The sequence below is a fragment of the Canis lupus genome, chromosome 8 (assembly GCF_003254725.2).
Source record: "Canis lupus dingo isolate Sandy chromosome 8, ASM325472v2, whole genome shotgun sequence".
In the NCBI taxonomy this organism is placed as follows: Eukaryota; Metazoa; Chordata; class Mammalia; order Carnivora; family Canidae; genus Canis; species Canis lupus.
Genome location: NC_064250.1, coordinates 17,500,569 through 17,517,226, shown reverse-complemented (window position 1 = coordinate 17,517,226; position 16,658 = coordinate 17,500,569). Strand labels below are relative to the sequence as shown.

At 34.3% G+C, this 16,658-nt stretch overlaps 1 protein-coding gene across 15 annotated transcripts in view; it reads right to left on the bottom strand.

The window, feature by feature from the left end:
- Positions 1-2,307: 2,307 nt before the first annotated feature.
- The window catches only part of MIA2 (MIA SH3 domain ER export factor 2), a 91,519-nt gene continuing 77,168 nt past the window's right edge, over positions 2,308-16,658 (bottom strand). For all 15 annotated transcript variants that reach the window (XM_025442611.2, XM_049113088.1, XM_049113077.1 and 12 more), the window contains 4 exons: positions 7,992-8,114; positions 4,839-4,897; positions 3,947-4,181; positions 2,308-2,875 (listed from right to left, as the gene is read on the bottom strand). In XM_025442611.2, coding sequence (XP_025298396.1) covers positions 2,709-2,875; positions 3,947-4,181; positions 4,839-4,897; positions 7,992-8,114 — 584 coding nt within the window. In that variant the 3' untranslated portion in view covers positions 2,308-2,708. The remainder of the gene's footprint in view (positions 2,876-3,946; positions 4,182-4,838; positions 4,898-7,991; positions 8,115-16,658) is intronic.

Genomic DNA, 16,658 nt, shown 5'->3' with positions numbered 1-16,658 from the left:
CATTAATTGCTATTGATGTTAAAAGAACAATATATATTCAAAATTCTGACCTAGAATTCTGTATCCATATAAACTAATACCAAAAAGGGAGTAGGGAGGCCTGGGTGGCTCAGTTGGCTAAGCATCCAACTCTTGGATCTCAGCTCAGGTCTTGATCTCAGGGTTGCAAGTTCAAGCCCCATGTTGGGCTCCATGCTGGGCATGAGCCTACTTTAAACAAACCAGCCAGTAGTCAGTTTGCAACAGGAGGACAAAGGACCCTAAGACTAAAGTGTTTCAGAGAAAAAAATAAATAATAATACGTCCAACAGAAAAAACATGAAGAAATTCTCTTTTAATTAAGACACAATAATGGCAAATAATATGAGGGAGAAAAAAAAGAAGTCACATTAAATAAGTGGGAGGGAGGACTGTACACCTGACAGAAGTATAAAATGTGTCATTACTAGAAAACAGGGAAAGAGAGTAGAGTAAGAAAAAAATCACTCAGTGACCTTGGTATTTAAGAATATTCTCTTGAGAGTGACCCAGAAATTATGATACTGGGATTCATAGAGACAGAAATGTAAATTTAGTATATAATTTGGCCAAATAGTGAACAATATTTAAATAATAATAATGATATAAATGCTACTGATTTTGAATTTTAGTTCAACTATGGACCAAGTATAGAAGATAGTTATGCTTGTAGGCATAATATTATTAGCAACCTTGAAAATATAACGTATAGCTAAAAGAAAACAGGATTTTGGCCAGAGTAGGGCAAGTGGGGAGAGGAATAAAGGAAAAAAGTGATAACAAAGGTTTAAATATGTAAAAATTACAAAGGTAACAATAGCAAACTTTAAGCTGGATACGTATCAATCACAAGAGGAAAGGAAAATGAGGATAGCAATAGTATGTGTTAAGTCCTAATTTTTCATCTCAAGGAGTCAATACACAAATTGATAAATGTAATAAATCAAGTTGATAAATCAAGGATTAGAGGTATACCTTCTAAAATTCTAAAATTCTGGAATTTAATAGGGAAAAAGAGAAGAGACACTGACTAGAAAATATAATCGGGAATAAGAAATAGAGAAAATATGATTATTTATTTCCATTTGGTGTAGTTCTTTATAAAAGCAAAAAGTTTAAAGCTAAAAATGTTCATTTATTCTGGAATCCCAAAATATTTCAAACTATTCAGCCTATATCAAGTCTTTCTGTCCTTCACTGTGCTCTCATGGACTGTTGTTTCCTATGATTTTGCTTCCTTACTTTATTACCACTCGGTCATGTTTGATTTGCCCTCTCCCTTCTTCTTTTTTCTGTCTTGAGTCAAAACAGGTCTCCTGCATCCTGGAGCAAACTGAAGTTTCACTTGACTGGAATGTTCTGCATCACTATTCTGTTTTCTTCCTTTCACATTCCAAATTTCCAACTTTAAAAAAAGCTATTTCACCTAAAACCTGGCTTTTGGTAATGATGATTTTACAGTCCTCAATCTACATAATCCTCTCTCCAAGCAATTCACTTCATGAAGCCTTTCTGTTTATAGCATTTTTTCCTCAGGCAGAGGTAAGAATGGAGAGGGAGCAGAAATACCTCCAAGAAGTGTTCCAGAGAACATCTGGGGAAATGAAATGCTGGCATGAAGTGTTCCAATTACAAGTGCATGATTGCTTTGTTCAAGAATATTTAATCTTCTGTCTGTTGGCACTGAAGAGAAATTCCAAGTAAACAGCTAAAAACAACCAACTTCTCAACAGAAGCACTGTAATACTTACTAGCTATACTTAATTATCTTTCCTTTCATAATCATATTAATGTGCAAGAAGACTAATGATAATAGAATACAAACTTGAGGAAACAGCTTAGGGTGAAGAAAACATTCTAAAGATATTGAGGCCAAATCCAGTATTCCTGTAGTAAATTTCAACAGTCCCCACTAAAAACAGTAAATGTCTTGCAAATTAAGAGAAAAGCAAGCCAGAAAAAAAAAGCTAGCGAATGAACTAAAAAAGATCGAAACTGAAAAATTACCATTTAAACAATATCCTGGTTTTCTTTAAAATCAATGTTGCAAATAAATAAATAAATAAATAAATAAATAAATAAATAAATAAAATCAATGTTGCTTTTGATCATTCATCTCCACTTGCAAGAAAGAGGGCACACTCTTAGAAAGATAATCGAATGGGAAAAGCCCAGATAAAGCTTTAGTTTTGAGCCTCAAAACTATTGGGAAAAGTAAAAAACTAACTAATGGAGACATATTTACAGAAAACTAGCTGATTTATTATTATCATCAATACCAAACAAGTCTTTAAGTCAATTAAAATTTATTTAATTATGCATAAAGTTACTTTCACATTTGTCTACAACCATAGTAGATACAGCTCTTGGCAAAAAGACACAGCCTTCGGAGTTTAAAACATCCCCAACTGCAAGATTACATATATAAAACTCCCATTGTTATTTATGTGATAGTGGATTTGTTAATCAAATTAAAATAATTATACTATCTACAATAAAATAAAATGGAAATAATTTACTCGTAAGATTCATATTTAAATCATCTTTATTTACAAAATACTATCCTGAGAATTATAATTCCATTAAGCTTCAATTTGAGCGAAAGTAGAATTACTTAAGTAACAGCAGTTACTTAAACTGAAAATGAGAGAGAAGTCAAAATTACTTTTGAAGAGAGATCAAAAATATTGTCAAGTTTCTTGTTGTGGTTCTGGATGTTCAGTAGTAGGTTCATTTGAAGGTGGTATCAACCCTGATGGGAACTCACTTCTACTTTCAGGATGTGGGGGTGGGGGAAAAAATCCAGCTCTTGGGGGAAGATAATGAGGAAAACCTCTCGGTGGATAGACATTTCTCACTGTTCAAAGAGATTGGTAAAAAACATTTTTTAACTTTAAGTACCTGTACTGCAGTTCTAACAAACGATTCGTTTATAACTTAGAGTACACCTATCTTTATATTCCAAAACTGACATCAGTATAATTACTTGATCAAACAAATGAATTTTTACAGCATAGAAAAAAAGCATACTCTCTTTAACTGCTTATGATTAAAGGGAATATCATTAATTTTAGACACAATTTTCATCCTATGAAAACCTAACATCTTAACACTTTTTAAAAAGGAGAATTATTCCAAAATATATGAGGTTTACTTTTTAAATTTTTCATGTAGTATAATTTTCACCAGACTTAAAATTCAGATCAGTAATTCCCAATTCTAATTTGGTATTATCCTAAGACATTTACAGGTTTATCAAAGACTACCTTGAAATTCCCCCAAATTCATTTTAATTCACCTTAAACTTTAAAATAGAGGAGAAATGAAGGAAGAGACACCACATCAGGCATATAATAGCCTTCTGCCTAGTGTTTGGTAACCATGTATTTATTCTACAGAAACATCTAGTTCTAAATGGCAAAATATAGCTAGAAAACAAAAAAATCATTCTTTTTTTCTTATGTGAGGCTATGAAAGAATTTCAATAAATTCAACAATTAGTCCAAACATGATAAACATAGTTCAGGTTGTAAAAAAGTAGGATTACATAGGAACTACTTATGAAAAAGTATTTTAAAAATACGTCAGCCAGTAGTTTTAATGCTAAAATATAAGCTGTAATTATTTTTATTAACTGATACAGTAACCAGTTTCCAATCAAATAAGATACAAATAATTTTGGTCCTAATGGAAGACTACTGCAAAAAGCCAATGATTTTCCCGATTACTGAAATACAGAAGTAATTCCATATCATTAGAATCAATAATGTGGAAGCCATATTATGGTCTACCAATGGCTGGCTGCCTTCCAATTTGTAACAGTAATGGTATATTCACAGCTAGAAAAACGTACAATATGAATAAGAAATAGAATTCTATCTTTGACTTACTCTATAAAACATATATTAAGTTTAAAAGAAAAACATACTTGCAAATGGAGGATGTGGTGGGCCAGGGAAATCCCTTGGTGGAAAATAATCTCGGGGAGCTCCATACATGCTTCCTGGAGGAGGCGGAGGAAAAGGAGGACCTCTTCTCATGAATGGGCCCCTTGTATCCATCGGAAACAATGGACCCCTGATTGGAGCGAGAGATGGAGGAACAAAGCCAGGGCCAGTTGCTTCACTTTCAGCAGGGAGAGATGAATCAGGCACATTTAAATTCTATAACAAATTGACATATGGTAGTCACTAAAACAACAGCAAAATTTGCAATAATCTTCCTGAAAATCTTAGGTCTAGAAGAAAGCACCTAGGCAGAAAGCAGTCTGTGACAGTCTTCATAGTCTCCTGAGAAAGATTCTGTTTTCTATGTCAGATGGATTTTTTTTCATCACAAATATTAACCCAAAAGAAAACAGCTTTAACCAAAACAAAGTAATATTCTGGCTAAAGATAAAACACAAAAATAATCCAAGAGTACCAAAATATACATTCTTTTCTCAAATATACACTGAAAAAAAAAGATGTTTATGTTTATATTTTCAATGCAAAATAAAGTGACCAAAAGCAAAAATTGTAAACATAGTAACAAAAATATCCTTTAAAACATTCAAATAAAAATTCGAGAGGGAAAACCCAAATTGTTTAACTTTAATAAACTAACTCAAGCCTCTAGTCTATAAATTGTACTTTATCACCAGAGTGTACAATCCAGAAAAGAAACAGCTATAATACTATGCAAGAAGTACATATACTGGTCAAAATGAGAGAAGCAGCTTTATATCAAAAACTAGATTGCTAGTGAAATTTCTATTCTAGTAAAGCAAGAGACTAGAAAGCTCCTGAATATGTTGATAAAATTCCACTTTCAATACTTACACCAAGGTCGTCTTTGCTATCATTTCTACTGGTTTCCACTTCTGAAGACATTGGCCCATCTAAACATGAAAGTTAAACCATAAAAAATACATGACTAGTCACTCCATTGTTAGAATATCTCCAGATCACAAAGGATTGCTGATATTTCCCCATTCCCCCTGTTGGCACATAAACCAGCCTGATAACCAGGATCCTGCATGACGGCCATAAGAACAGCTTTAATTCACTTGAAATGTTGGCACATTCAAAGTGCTGCAAAGGCCATGTGGCAGTGATTTCTGTTGCTTGTTCCTAGGCAACCCTGCTGCAAGAGTATCATAAGAGACTTCTGGAAGGTAGCATCCCTCTCCCTTTTCTTTCTTTCCTTCCTTTCTTTTCTCCCTCTCTCCCTTCTTCCCTTCTTTTCCTCTTTTCATCCCACCTTCCTAATTCCTCCATCAGGTAACACAGAATAGCATATGAATTTAGCTGTTGTTCAAAATAAATGTTCCTGAGCTTTGTTATCATCAAGTGCTCACTCCATGAGAAGAAAAATTCAAACAACCCTCTCTCTGACCACAACTACCTACCTTCACCTAGCCTTCTCATTTAGTTATTCTCCCTACACCTGTTCTTGTCACTGAAGCTTCCAGTCCTCTGGTCTCTCTTCATTTTCTTCAGTTTCCTCCTCCCTTCATTTCCTTCCCTAAAACTGGACTTCAGAGTCCATCACTGCATCCAATCATCAATGTCCTTACCTAATTGGCCATATTTCCACATGTGCCTGACAACACATCCTAGCCCTGTATTAATCCAACTCTCCATTTCCACTCTACCTATATCTGAGCCACTTAGCACGTCTGCGGGTAAAATAAACCACAGATTTGGGTAGACGGGACCATTCCAAGCTGACAGACTTCCAGCCTTACTTGCAGTTGCACAGTGACCAGCCTTCTTTCTGCATCTTCCAAACCACATTTCTCCTCAGCAATTTTAAATCTCCATTCTCTTCAAACCTACTACACCAGTCACTTAAGAACTTTAACTTTTTGTAATCAATTGTAAAACAATTGTAAACAAATAAATAAACTTACATTCCTATGATCCTTCCTCCTATTAAAAATGCTATTCTCTTCCCCTAGAACATTACTGCCATCATTTTGGTTCAACTAATTCTAGATCTTTAAATTCTCAGCTTATACACGCTCCAGGAAAAAATCTGACTATCCCACACTCAAAACCCCAATACCTCATCTTAATGAGTGCCCCATATGGTTCCATTACATTTTATACTCACTTTTATCACTATATAGTGCAATTGCACATATGTCTTCCAAGTTATAAGGATGCTGAGCTCCTATTCACCACTGAATTACGGCAACTACCATAATGCCTGTCATATGGTAAGCTTTCTATAGACATTTAGTGTATCAATGGATGGATCCTCTACCACCTCATTTTAATAATGTATAGGGATCAAGACCACAGCTCTGGAATCAGACAAACATGGATTCAAGTCCTGCCTCTACACTTGCTACCTGAGACACTGAGTACCTTTTTAAGCCTTGATTTCTTCATCTATAAAATGAGGATAATAATGTCCATTTCATAAGTTGACTGTGAAGATTAATAATTCACTTTCATTCAATAAACATTTACAAACACTAGTGCTAGTCAATGTGTTTCAATCAGATCTCTGATGATTCTCCTCCATGTAGCATACTGACAAACCAATAATGTATTACATTTAGACTTATACAGAACTTTTCTTTTTACAAAATACTTCAACACACATTAATTCATGTAACCTTCATAAGACTTTGTCAAATGGTTAACATCTTGGCTTTATAGCCATTATTCATCAATGATTTGTGCTGTTTCTTTTCTTCTTTTTACTTATGTTGTTCATCATTACTGGCACAGACCCCCACCACTCAACCAACCAATTTTTCAAATTCCCTCAAAAGCAGCTCAAATGCTGCCTCCTTCATGGAGTTTTCCCTGATCCTTCAACTAGATAACAGTTCTCTCTTTCCTGTTTTGTTGTTGTTGTTGTTGTTGTTGTTATTGTTCTCTCTGTGAACAGAGTATATTTTCTAATGGAACTCAACTACTCTGGTCATTATTAATTAAAGATATATATTTCTTTCTCCACATTTAATTATTATCTTCTGACAGGCAGAAACTATACCCTATTATAATTATATTCTCTGCCATGTCATGTAGGGCACCTTCTAAACAGTAAGCACTTAAAAATTATCTAAATAATTGGATATTGTTCAATAATAACAAAAAAGGACATGTAAAAAGTTTTAAATAGCATTAGTTTAAAAATAGATATTCAATAACATAGTTTCATTCCATTAAGCGTGAATTAATGGGAGAAAACAATTTCAAAATCCAAAGGTTAGAAAGAATTTAATTATAACTAATAACAGAAATCCAAGCCATAGATCTCCTTCTTCACTTATTATTCAAAAAAGATTTTCTAAAATAATAAATATTTCAACCAGATGATAATGCTCATCCCCTTGCAAATAATATATACCTTGTCCTGAGGAAACCTTTTACTAATAAATTTATTTTAATTTTCTACTTTCTTTTAATTTTTTTAATGTCACACACTTCTCACTGATACACTGGATACATATATTTCCCAATTTCAGTGAGTTTTGCTGTGAGGCACTTTAAGGAAAAGAGTGCTTGACTAATAGTAGGTTGCTCAGTAAATGTTAGTCAAATCTATCTGAATATGAAATGTTTAAATAAAGTACTTGATTAAACCAGCAACAAAACATGCACCTAAATTATTTTTCTGGTGGATTTTCACATATCCATTCACACTAGCTTAACTTCCCTAATTACTAAATAGGATGTATATAAGTGGACTGGAAAAATTAAAAAGTTAGTCATGGAACAGAGTAAAATCTGCCATCATAAATAAGTGTAGTAAACCCATTACAACAGTGCCCAAATCAACCATTAACACATCTGCAGATGCCACAGATACATACAATGTAACAAGAAACATAAAACTAGAAAGTTTTCAGGAAAGACTCTGTCTGGCCTTAAGAGCTACCAGAGATAACAGTTATTAGTCCTTTTTTCAGCTGCCAGTTCTTTAGTGTGCCACCATTATTAAAAATACATATACATACTCAAAGTATTTCTTACCCACTTTATCCAAAGATGGCATATTAAAACTTCTGAGTTCTGCTGGCCCAGATAGTCTACCAGAATTAGAATAAAATCTGTCTTGCCTTTGAAGAGGAAGAGCTGGATCAGGATATGGTTGGCCTAGAAAACAAGTTTTTAAAATATTTTCATTAGTATAAAAATAAATCAATTTTCCTTAAGTTTAATATATTGGACACAGACATTTCTCTTGCTTCCTAAAAAACTGACCCATATTCTTGGTAGACAATAGTAAATAATTTTAGGAAAACTATTTATTTACTAAAGGCAATAATTTTATCTTTGTAGTACACATAAGTATGATATGATACTCTGGATTTTCAAAGTTTCAATTCAATGAAGGAAATAAATATATCAACATAACAAAAACAATATTGAGAAGACAGCCACTTAGCAAAGAAAGAAAAAAAGAAATATGTTGGAAGCATATCAAGAAATGTGGCAGAAAAGACAATGATAAAAGAGTCACCAAAGCAGATAATATTCAGAGGTTATCAATGATCAAATTTGAGTAACTTCTATACTTTGGAATTTAGCACCCCTCCAAAACTAAAGGGAAAGATCCCTCACTCAACAGACGAACAGAAGGTTCACAATGCTCAGATTGAAGACACCTGGACAGACACAAATCTAGGCACAGACTCTGATTCAGGTGCTCCCACAGTCACCCTCCATTGTCCCCAGGGGTCACAAAAGTGTCATTCCTGGGTTCTTGTAGAACTCATCATTCTTGAAAAAATACAGGTAGTCGATCTCATCTTTTATGAGATCTGCCAGGTAATGGCAGATTTTGATAGATTAGGTATGAATACGCCCAACTCGAAATAAGAGGAAAGTCAGAGGGGACGGATTTATGTGACCCCTTCTTATCCATATATAGATATGGAAAAACAGCTGCAAATTGCCTTCCATGACTGCCCTAAGCAGTGGTTCATAACGTGAACTCCACACAACATTGGATATGCCATTCCTCATCTGACTCAGCCACATGGGACCTCATTTGACACACCTCTCCCACACAAAGGCAAGGAAACCACTCAGCATCAACCAGAGTTGATGGAGATAATTATATTTAATGAGTTCCCAAGAGCCAAAAAATGTGAATCGGGAGAGAAAGATCTGAATGGATAGTCGGGCTCATTTCCTCCCTCTTTCAGAATCTAAGCAAACAGATTCTGAAAGATTCTCTCAGTGGGTCTGAATTAGCCCAATAAAAGGAAAGGCCAATACGAACCACTGAGATCTAAACTGAGTTATCCCTTTCTATTTCAAACATGGGATTAATTAAATGGCAGAGTTGGACAAGAGGATAAAATGGAGAAACCTGAAAACTTCCCAACTCTTTTTAATCAAGTCTCAAGATACCATATCATAATTTTGCTTCTAAAATACATATACCCATGGTGCCCTCCACTGGCCAAAATAATTATTCCTTAAATCTACCAGGGCCTATTATATACATAGCACTAGTGATACAAAGTTGGTTTTGACACAGTGCATGCTTTTAAAGTCTAATGATGACAGTAATAAATACAATGTGACCAATGCCTTAATAAAGAGGTATACAAATTCTATGAGTGGCATGAGTGGTGGCCTACTGAATTCTGATTGGACAAATCACAAATGGTGGTGTTACAGAGGACATAAAGCTTGCCCTGAGAGAAAAGGAAGGCTGAACAAGCAAACGAGGGTATTCTGACCAAACTCAAATACATACATACATACATACACACACACACACACACACACACAATGTAGTAAGATAAAGCTATGTGGAAGACATATGACTAATGATACTGAAATACAGAAAATGAAGACAGTTCCTTGCTTGCTTATTTCATACCTTTATTTTCTACTTAGAAGAGATGATTAAAAAGAAAGAATAGGAGAAGGTAAAGGATCAGGGGAAAAATGAATAAAGGCTGTGAATATGTGTACACAGCAATAAGAGGCAGTTTCATAAACTAAAAATAAAACTCAATACGTTTGGGTTAAACAAAAATGTTGCTTATTTCTTTTCATTCCATAACAAATCTTAGACTGTTAATAGTTCCCTGAGTACCTATTTTAATAATTTTGGGTTCTATCCAATAACAGAAACAAAAGAGAATTATAAAGATGGTTAAAAAATTAGAATTTTTCTCAGGTCTAATAAAAATCTTAATTCACAACATGATGAAATAATTTATTCTAATAATTAAGCAATTTAAATGGAATGAAAAGCAAAATTCCAGAAAGTAAATGATAGCAGCATTGATACAGACAGGTTATGAGTCTGGAATAAAGAGACCAATGGTATAGGAAGAATGTCTAAGAAACATGTATGCAAATATAGACAAGATAAAGTGGTATTTCAAACTGAAGAACCAATAAACAATATCAAAATAACTGTCTATTCAATGGGACAAAAAAAACTATTCACACTAAACACTAAAATTGAAATAAAATCCAGGTCAAAAACTTAAAACTTTTAAGTTTTTAGAAGAAAATAGAGAATATCATTTTGATCTAGGAAAAAGTCTTAAGACAAATATAATATTTAAAAAACATATAGATTAACTTACCTATAACAAAATTTGAAACATAAATAACAATAACATGTATAATAACAAATCAAGAAAATATTTGCAAAAGACAGAAGATTAGTATACAAAATATATTAAGAACTCCCTTTGGGGCACTGGGTGGCACAGTCGGTTGAGCATTTAACTCTTGGTTTTGGCTCAGGTCGTGATCTCAGAGCCCCTTACTGGGCTCCATGCTCCATGAGGAGTCTGCTTGTCCCTCTCCCTCACCCTCTGCCTCCTATGCCACATTCTCTCTCTCTCTCTCTCTCTCTCTCTCTCTCTCATAAATAAATAAATAAATAAATAAATAAAATCTTAAAAAGAATTTCTATTAAGGAAGAAACAAAATGGGTCAGGCAACTTAGAGCAAATAAATACAGATAATACAAATGACAAACATGAAAAGATACTTAAGCTCACTAATTAAAGAACTAAATATATAAATGAGATAAAAATTTTAATTCATATTGCTAGAAACAGTCAAAAAAGTTTTACATCAAGTACTAGAGAAATAACTACTCTCAGATACTTCATGCACAGCCAATCTTGAGGACAATGAGGCAATATCTATTAAACTAAAAATATGCTTATCCTATTACTCAGCAATTTCATTTCTTGGATTCATCTTTAAAGAAGACATTTGCAAGGGGTGTTAACTACAACACTGTTACTAATAGTGAAACACTGGACACTAACTGCTCATCAACAGACACTGGATAAATACATTGTGGTATATTTATATACAGAAATACTGAATAGCAAGGTAGTAAACTTTATATTAAAATGGAAAGAACTCAAGAACATAATGCTGATTTTAAAAAAACTCGATAGGGCAGCCTGGGTGGCTCAGTGGTTTAGCGCTGCCTTAGGCCCAGGGCCTGATCCTGGAGACCTGGAGACCTGGAATCGAGTCCCACATTGGGCTCCCTGCATGGAGCCTGCTTCTCCCTCTACCTGTGTCTCTACCTCTCTCCCTCTCTCTCTCTCTCTCTCTCTCTCTGCTTCTCATGAATAAATAAAATCTTTTTAAAAAATAAAAATAAATTAAAAAATAAAAAAACTTGATAAAACAGAAAAATAACTTATTTTTTAATAATATATGGATCTAAGTTTATACACACTGGACTCATGAGTAGTCACTTCTAGGGAAGAAGCACGGTAATGGTCCCAAGAAAGGAAACAGAATAAACTTCAACTAATTTATATAGTGTGCTATTTTTTCTTTTTATGTTTTATTTACACATTCTCTCTCTCTTTCTCTCTCTCTCTCTCTCTCTCTCACACACACACACACACACACCCCTGAAGTAAATATTAACATGTAAATTCTGAGTTGTAATAAACAAGATTCTACTATATTATCTTTGTTGTTTCTTTTTCTGTAAAACAGGAATAACACTAAGTGTTAGAATGACTAATAAAAAGCACTTAACATAATAACTGGCACAATGTTAGGCACCCCAAAGTAACTATAAGATAAATTAAACTTTTCATGTTTATAAACTATATTAAAATATAATATTGACTGGTCTCATTCAAATTTATCTAGCTCTCTGCTGTTCTTCAATTGTTCAGAGAGGTGCTGAAGTCTTCAACTGTAACTGCGCTTAAGTTACTCCTTCCAGTTCTATCACTTTTTGCTTCATATATTTTGTAGCTCTGTCGCTTGCTGTACACACATTTAGGTTTGCTAAGTCTTCTTAATCCTTTTTTATCATTATGTTATGTTTTCTGTATCTAGTAATTTTCTTTTCTCTTAAGTTTACTGTATCTGATATTAATAATAGACATTCCTGTTTTCTTTTGATCAATGTTTACATAGTGTATTTTTTCCATCCTTTTACTTTCAACCTATCTAACTATAGTATTATATGTCAATGACTTCTTTACAAATAGTTGAGTCATGATTTGTTCTGTAATCCATTCTGCCAAACCAGTTTTTAACTATTAATGTTAGATAATTTATATTTAATGTAATTATTAATATGTTAGGGCTTATATCTGCCATTTTTTTGTTTTCTATTTGCTTCCTGCGTTTATTTTCCTTTTTTCTTTTTCCTGCTTTCTTATGGGTTACTTGGACAGTTTTCAGAATTCCATTTTATCTGATCTATAGTGTTTTTTAATATATCTCTTTAAACAGATTTTTTGGCAGTTGCTCTAAGTATTACATAATTTATCACAGTTTACTGTTGCCAAGATTCACCAATTCAAGTAAATTGTAGTTGACCTGGAACAGGACATCTCCCAGTAAGAAGTTGTTTTTTTTTAAACAATTTACCTTTCTTTTTTATTTTTAAGATTTTATTTATTTATTTGAAACACAGAGAACACAAATAGAGAGAAGGGTCAGAGGGAGAGGGAGAAGCAGACTCCCCACTGAGCAGGGACCCTCATGCAGGGCTCCGTCCCAAGACCCTGGGATTATAACCTGAGCTAAAGGCAGATGCTTAACTGACTGAGACCCAGGTGCCCCGCCAGCAGATTTTTAAAAACTGAAAAAGGTATGTTCATCAATTAAGTTCAGAAAACACTGCTATAGGAGGACGCCTGGGTGGCTTAGCGGCTAAGCACCTGCCTTTGGCTCAGGGCATAATCCTAGAGTCCCAGGATTGAGTCCCACATCAGGCCCCTGCATGGAGCCCGCTTCTCTCTCTGCCTGTGTCTCTGCCTCTCTCTTGTGTCTCTCATGAATAAATAAATTAAATCTTTAAAAAAAAATAGAAAACATTGCTATAAATATCTTTTGTTTTACTAACATTACATATAGTAATACGTTATTTGGTCTACCAACAAGACTGAAAATTATTGAGCAAATCTCAAACATTAATACCTGGCGACAATTTTATATCACTCAGCTAAATTTTAAATCACACAAATCACTCAGTTTGTCCTTCTCAGTGTATAAAAGGACAGATGTCCAAAGAGATAATAAGTTTCAAAAATAACACGAAAAGATTTTAAAAAGTAAAGACTGGAAACCAGATTTCTTTTTTTTTTCCTAAGATTTTGTTTTTAAGTAATCTCTACATCCAGCATGGAGCTCAAACTCATGACCCCGAGATTAAGAGTCACACACTCTACCAACTGAGCTAGCAAGGTGCTCTCCCCTTTTTTTTTTTTAAAGAAAGAAACCAGATTTCTTCACTGCCAGTCTAAATGCTTTTTTTACCTAAATCATTCTTGATTTACAGTATGTAACCTAAGCTGTAAGTATATAAAAGAATGTTAGAGTTCACACAGGCAACCCCTGTATTATCCTAAATAGATTAGGTATGTTATTTGGAGATACTTTCTAGAGAATGGATACATATCTCACCTATGAAGACATTAATTTAGAAGCTCACAATTTCGTAATTTTTTTAAAGATTTTATCTATTTATTTGAAAGAGAGAGAGAAATAGAGCATGAGTAGAGGAGAGAGGGAGAAGGAGGCTCCCTGCTAAGCAGGGAGCCCAACATGAGGCTCAATCCCAGGACCCTGGGATTATGACCTGAGCCAAAGGCAGACGTATAACTGACTGAGCCACCCAGGCGCCCATAGCTCACAATTTTGAATTTTTAGTTAGACTTAGAAAATAAAAGATACCAGGTTCCATTTCCAGTATGGCAGAGTGAGCTTCTAACAGACTGATTCTCCCACATATACAACTCCTAACAATTTACCCCCCAAAAAATACCTGAAGTATAGCTACAATAGAAAAAAGTATGGAGATTCCTAAAAAATTAAAAGTAGAACTATCATATGATGGAGCAATTCCACTTATGGGTATTTAGCCAAAGGAAACAACACAAAGAGTTTGCACCTCTATGTAAACTACAATGTTATTTATAATAGTCAAGATATGGAAACAACCTAAGAGCCATCAATGGATGAATAAGTAAAGCAAATGTGCTAACTACATGCTATGGAGTGTTATTCAGGCATTAAAAAAGGAGGAAATCCTGCCATTTGTGAGAACATGGATGGACCTTATGACATTATGCTAAGTGAAATAAGTTAGGCAGAGAAAGACAAATACTGTATTATCTCACTTATATATGGAATCTACAGAAACAAAAAACAAACTCTTAGAAAAGGAGACCAGATTTATGGTTACCAGAGGTAGGGGTAAGGAGAACTTAATGAAGATCATCAAAAGATACAAATTTCCAGTTATAAGATAAATAAGTGCTAAGGATATATGTATGACTATAACTAACACTGCTCTATGACACACAGCAGAGTTGTTAAGAGAGAGCCTAAGAATTCTCATTCCAAGGAAAATATAGATTTATTTTTTGGTACCTATATGAGATAATGGATGTTAACTGAATTTACTGTGGTAATCATTTCACAATATATAAAGCAACACCTTAAACTTATACAATGATGTTTATCATTTATAGCTCAATGAAACTGTAAAAACATCAGAAATTTAAAAATAATAAAATAAAATAACTACGTGAAGGCTTTGAAGCATGAACAAAAATAGGCAGATTTGGTTAAAGGGTGGGAACTTGGAAGAAGGTACCATTACAGGGTGAGTTTGCCGTTTCTTTTTCTTTTCTTTTCTTTTTTTTTTTTGAGAGAGAGCACAAGCTGGGAAGGGAGCGGGGAGGAGAGTGAGAAGCAGAATCCCTGCTGAGCAGACAGCCTGACACAGGGCTCAATCCCAGGACCCTGAGATCATGACCTGAGTTGAAGGCAGACACTTAACCAACTGAGCCACCCAGGTGCCCTAAGAGTTTTCGATTTTTTTATAGTTTAGCCTGAAGGCAGATCATAATCATGCTGTAGCACAGAGCAGTCAAAGCTCATAGAAATTGTGGCTTGAAAAATCAAAGGACAGAGCCCAGGAGTGCCAAAGAAGTAAGCCTATTATTCTGAGATTTTTGCCTAAGTCAATGGCTGACCCCTGAACCAAGCAAGCTTAAGGCATTTTCAGCTAAGACTAAAAACTGAACTGTTACAAGAGCTGCTGTCTGGAGAGCTTTTGTCGAGACAGGGAAAACCTAACTTTAAGTTTGATCAATTTAACATTTTATAAAACAAAACCAATGACACTCTTTAGAGAAATACAGTAAAATCCAGAATCTGCATAATGTCTAGAATATAATCCCATTACTCTGTATAACAAGAAAACAGGAAAATGCGGCCCAATTTTAAGGGAAAAGACAATCATTAGAGGTGATCCTCAAGATTACTCTGATGTTAGTTAAGCATCTGACTCTCGATTTCGGTTCAGGTCATGATCTCAGGGTTGCAAGGTTGAGCCCCCCTGTCGGGCCCTGCACTCAGTAGGGAGCCTGCTTGGGATTCTCTCTCTCTGTCTCTTTCTCTCTTTCTCTGTTCCTCACCCCACTCTGGGCTTTTAAGCTCTCTTTCTCTCAAATAAATAAATAAATCTTTTTTAAAAAATGATCATAAAAGGTCTTTAAAGCAGCTATTAAAAAACTATACTCAGGGGTACATGGGTGGCTCAGTCAGTTAGGCATCAGACTCTTGGTTTCAGCTTAAGCCATGATCTCAGGGTCCTTGGATCAAGACCTGAGTCAGGCTCTCCACCCAGTGTGAGGTCTGTTCGGGATTCTCTCTCTCTCCTTCTCCCTCTGCTCCTCCTCAACTCATGCATGCTCTCTCTCACTCTCTAAAAACAGATAAATCTTAAAAAAAAAACAGACTCAATGAAATGCTTATAATGAATAAAACAAAACTCAGCAGAGAAATCAAAAGTATAAAAAAATGAAAATTCTAGAACTGAAAAATACAGTATCAAAAATAAAACTTTCACTGAATGGGCTTAATATTAATAGCAGAATGGAGATGAAAGAGGAAGAGTCAGTAAGCTTGACGACAGATCAGTAGAAATTATTCAACCAAAAGAATGAAAAAAAAATTTTAAACAAAATAAAAAGACTCAGGGATCTATGAAATAATATTGAAAAGGTCTAAAATTATAAACTCCAGGCAATTTTTAAAGGACATGGAAAATATCTGCTAATTTTATGAATGAACAATAATGAAGCCATTACTATCTGAGTTCTAGTCTCTACGATTTGCCTACCTGTTTTAACATAAGACTGTCAGCTAGTAACT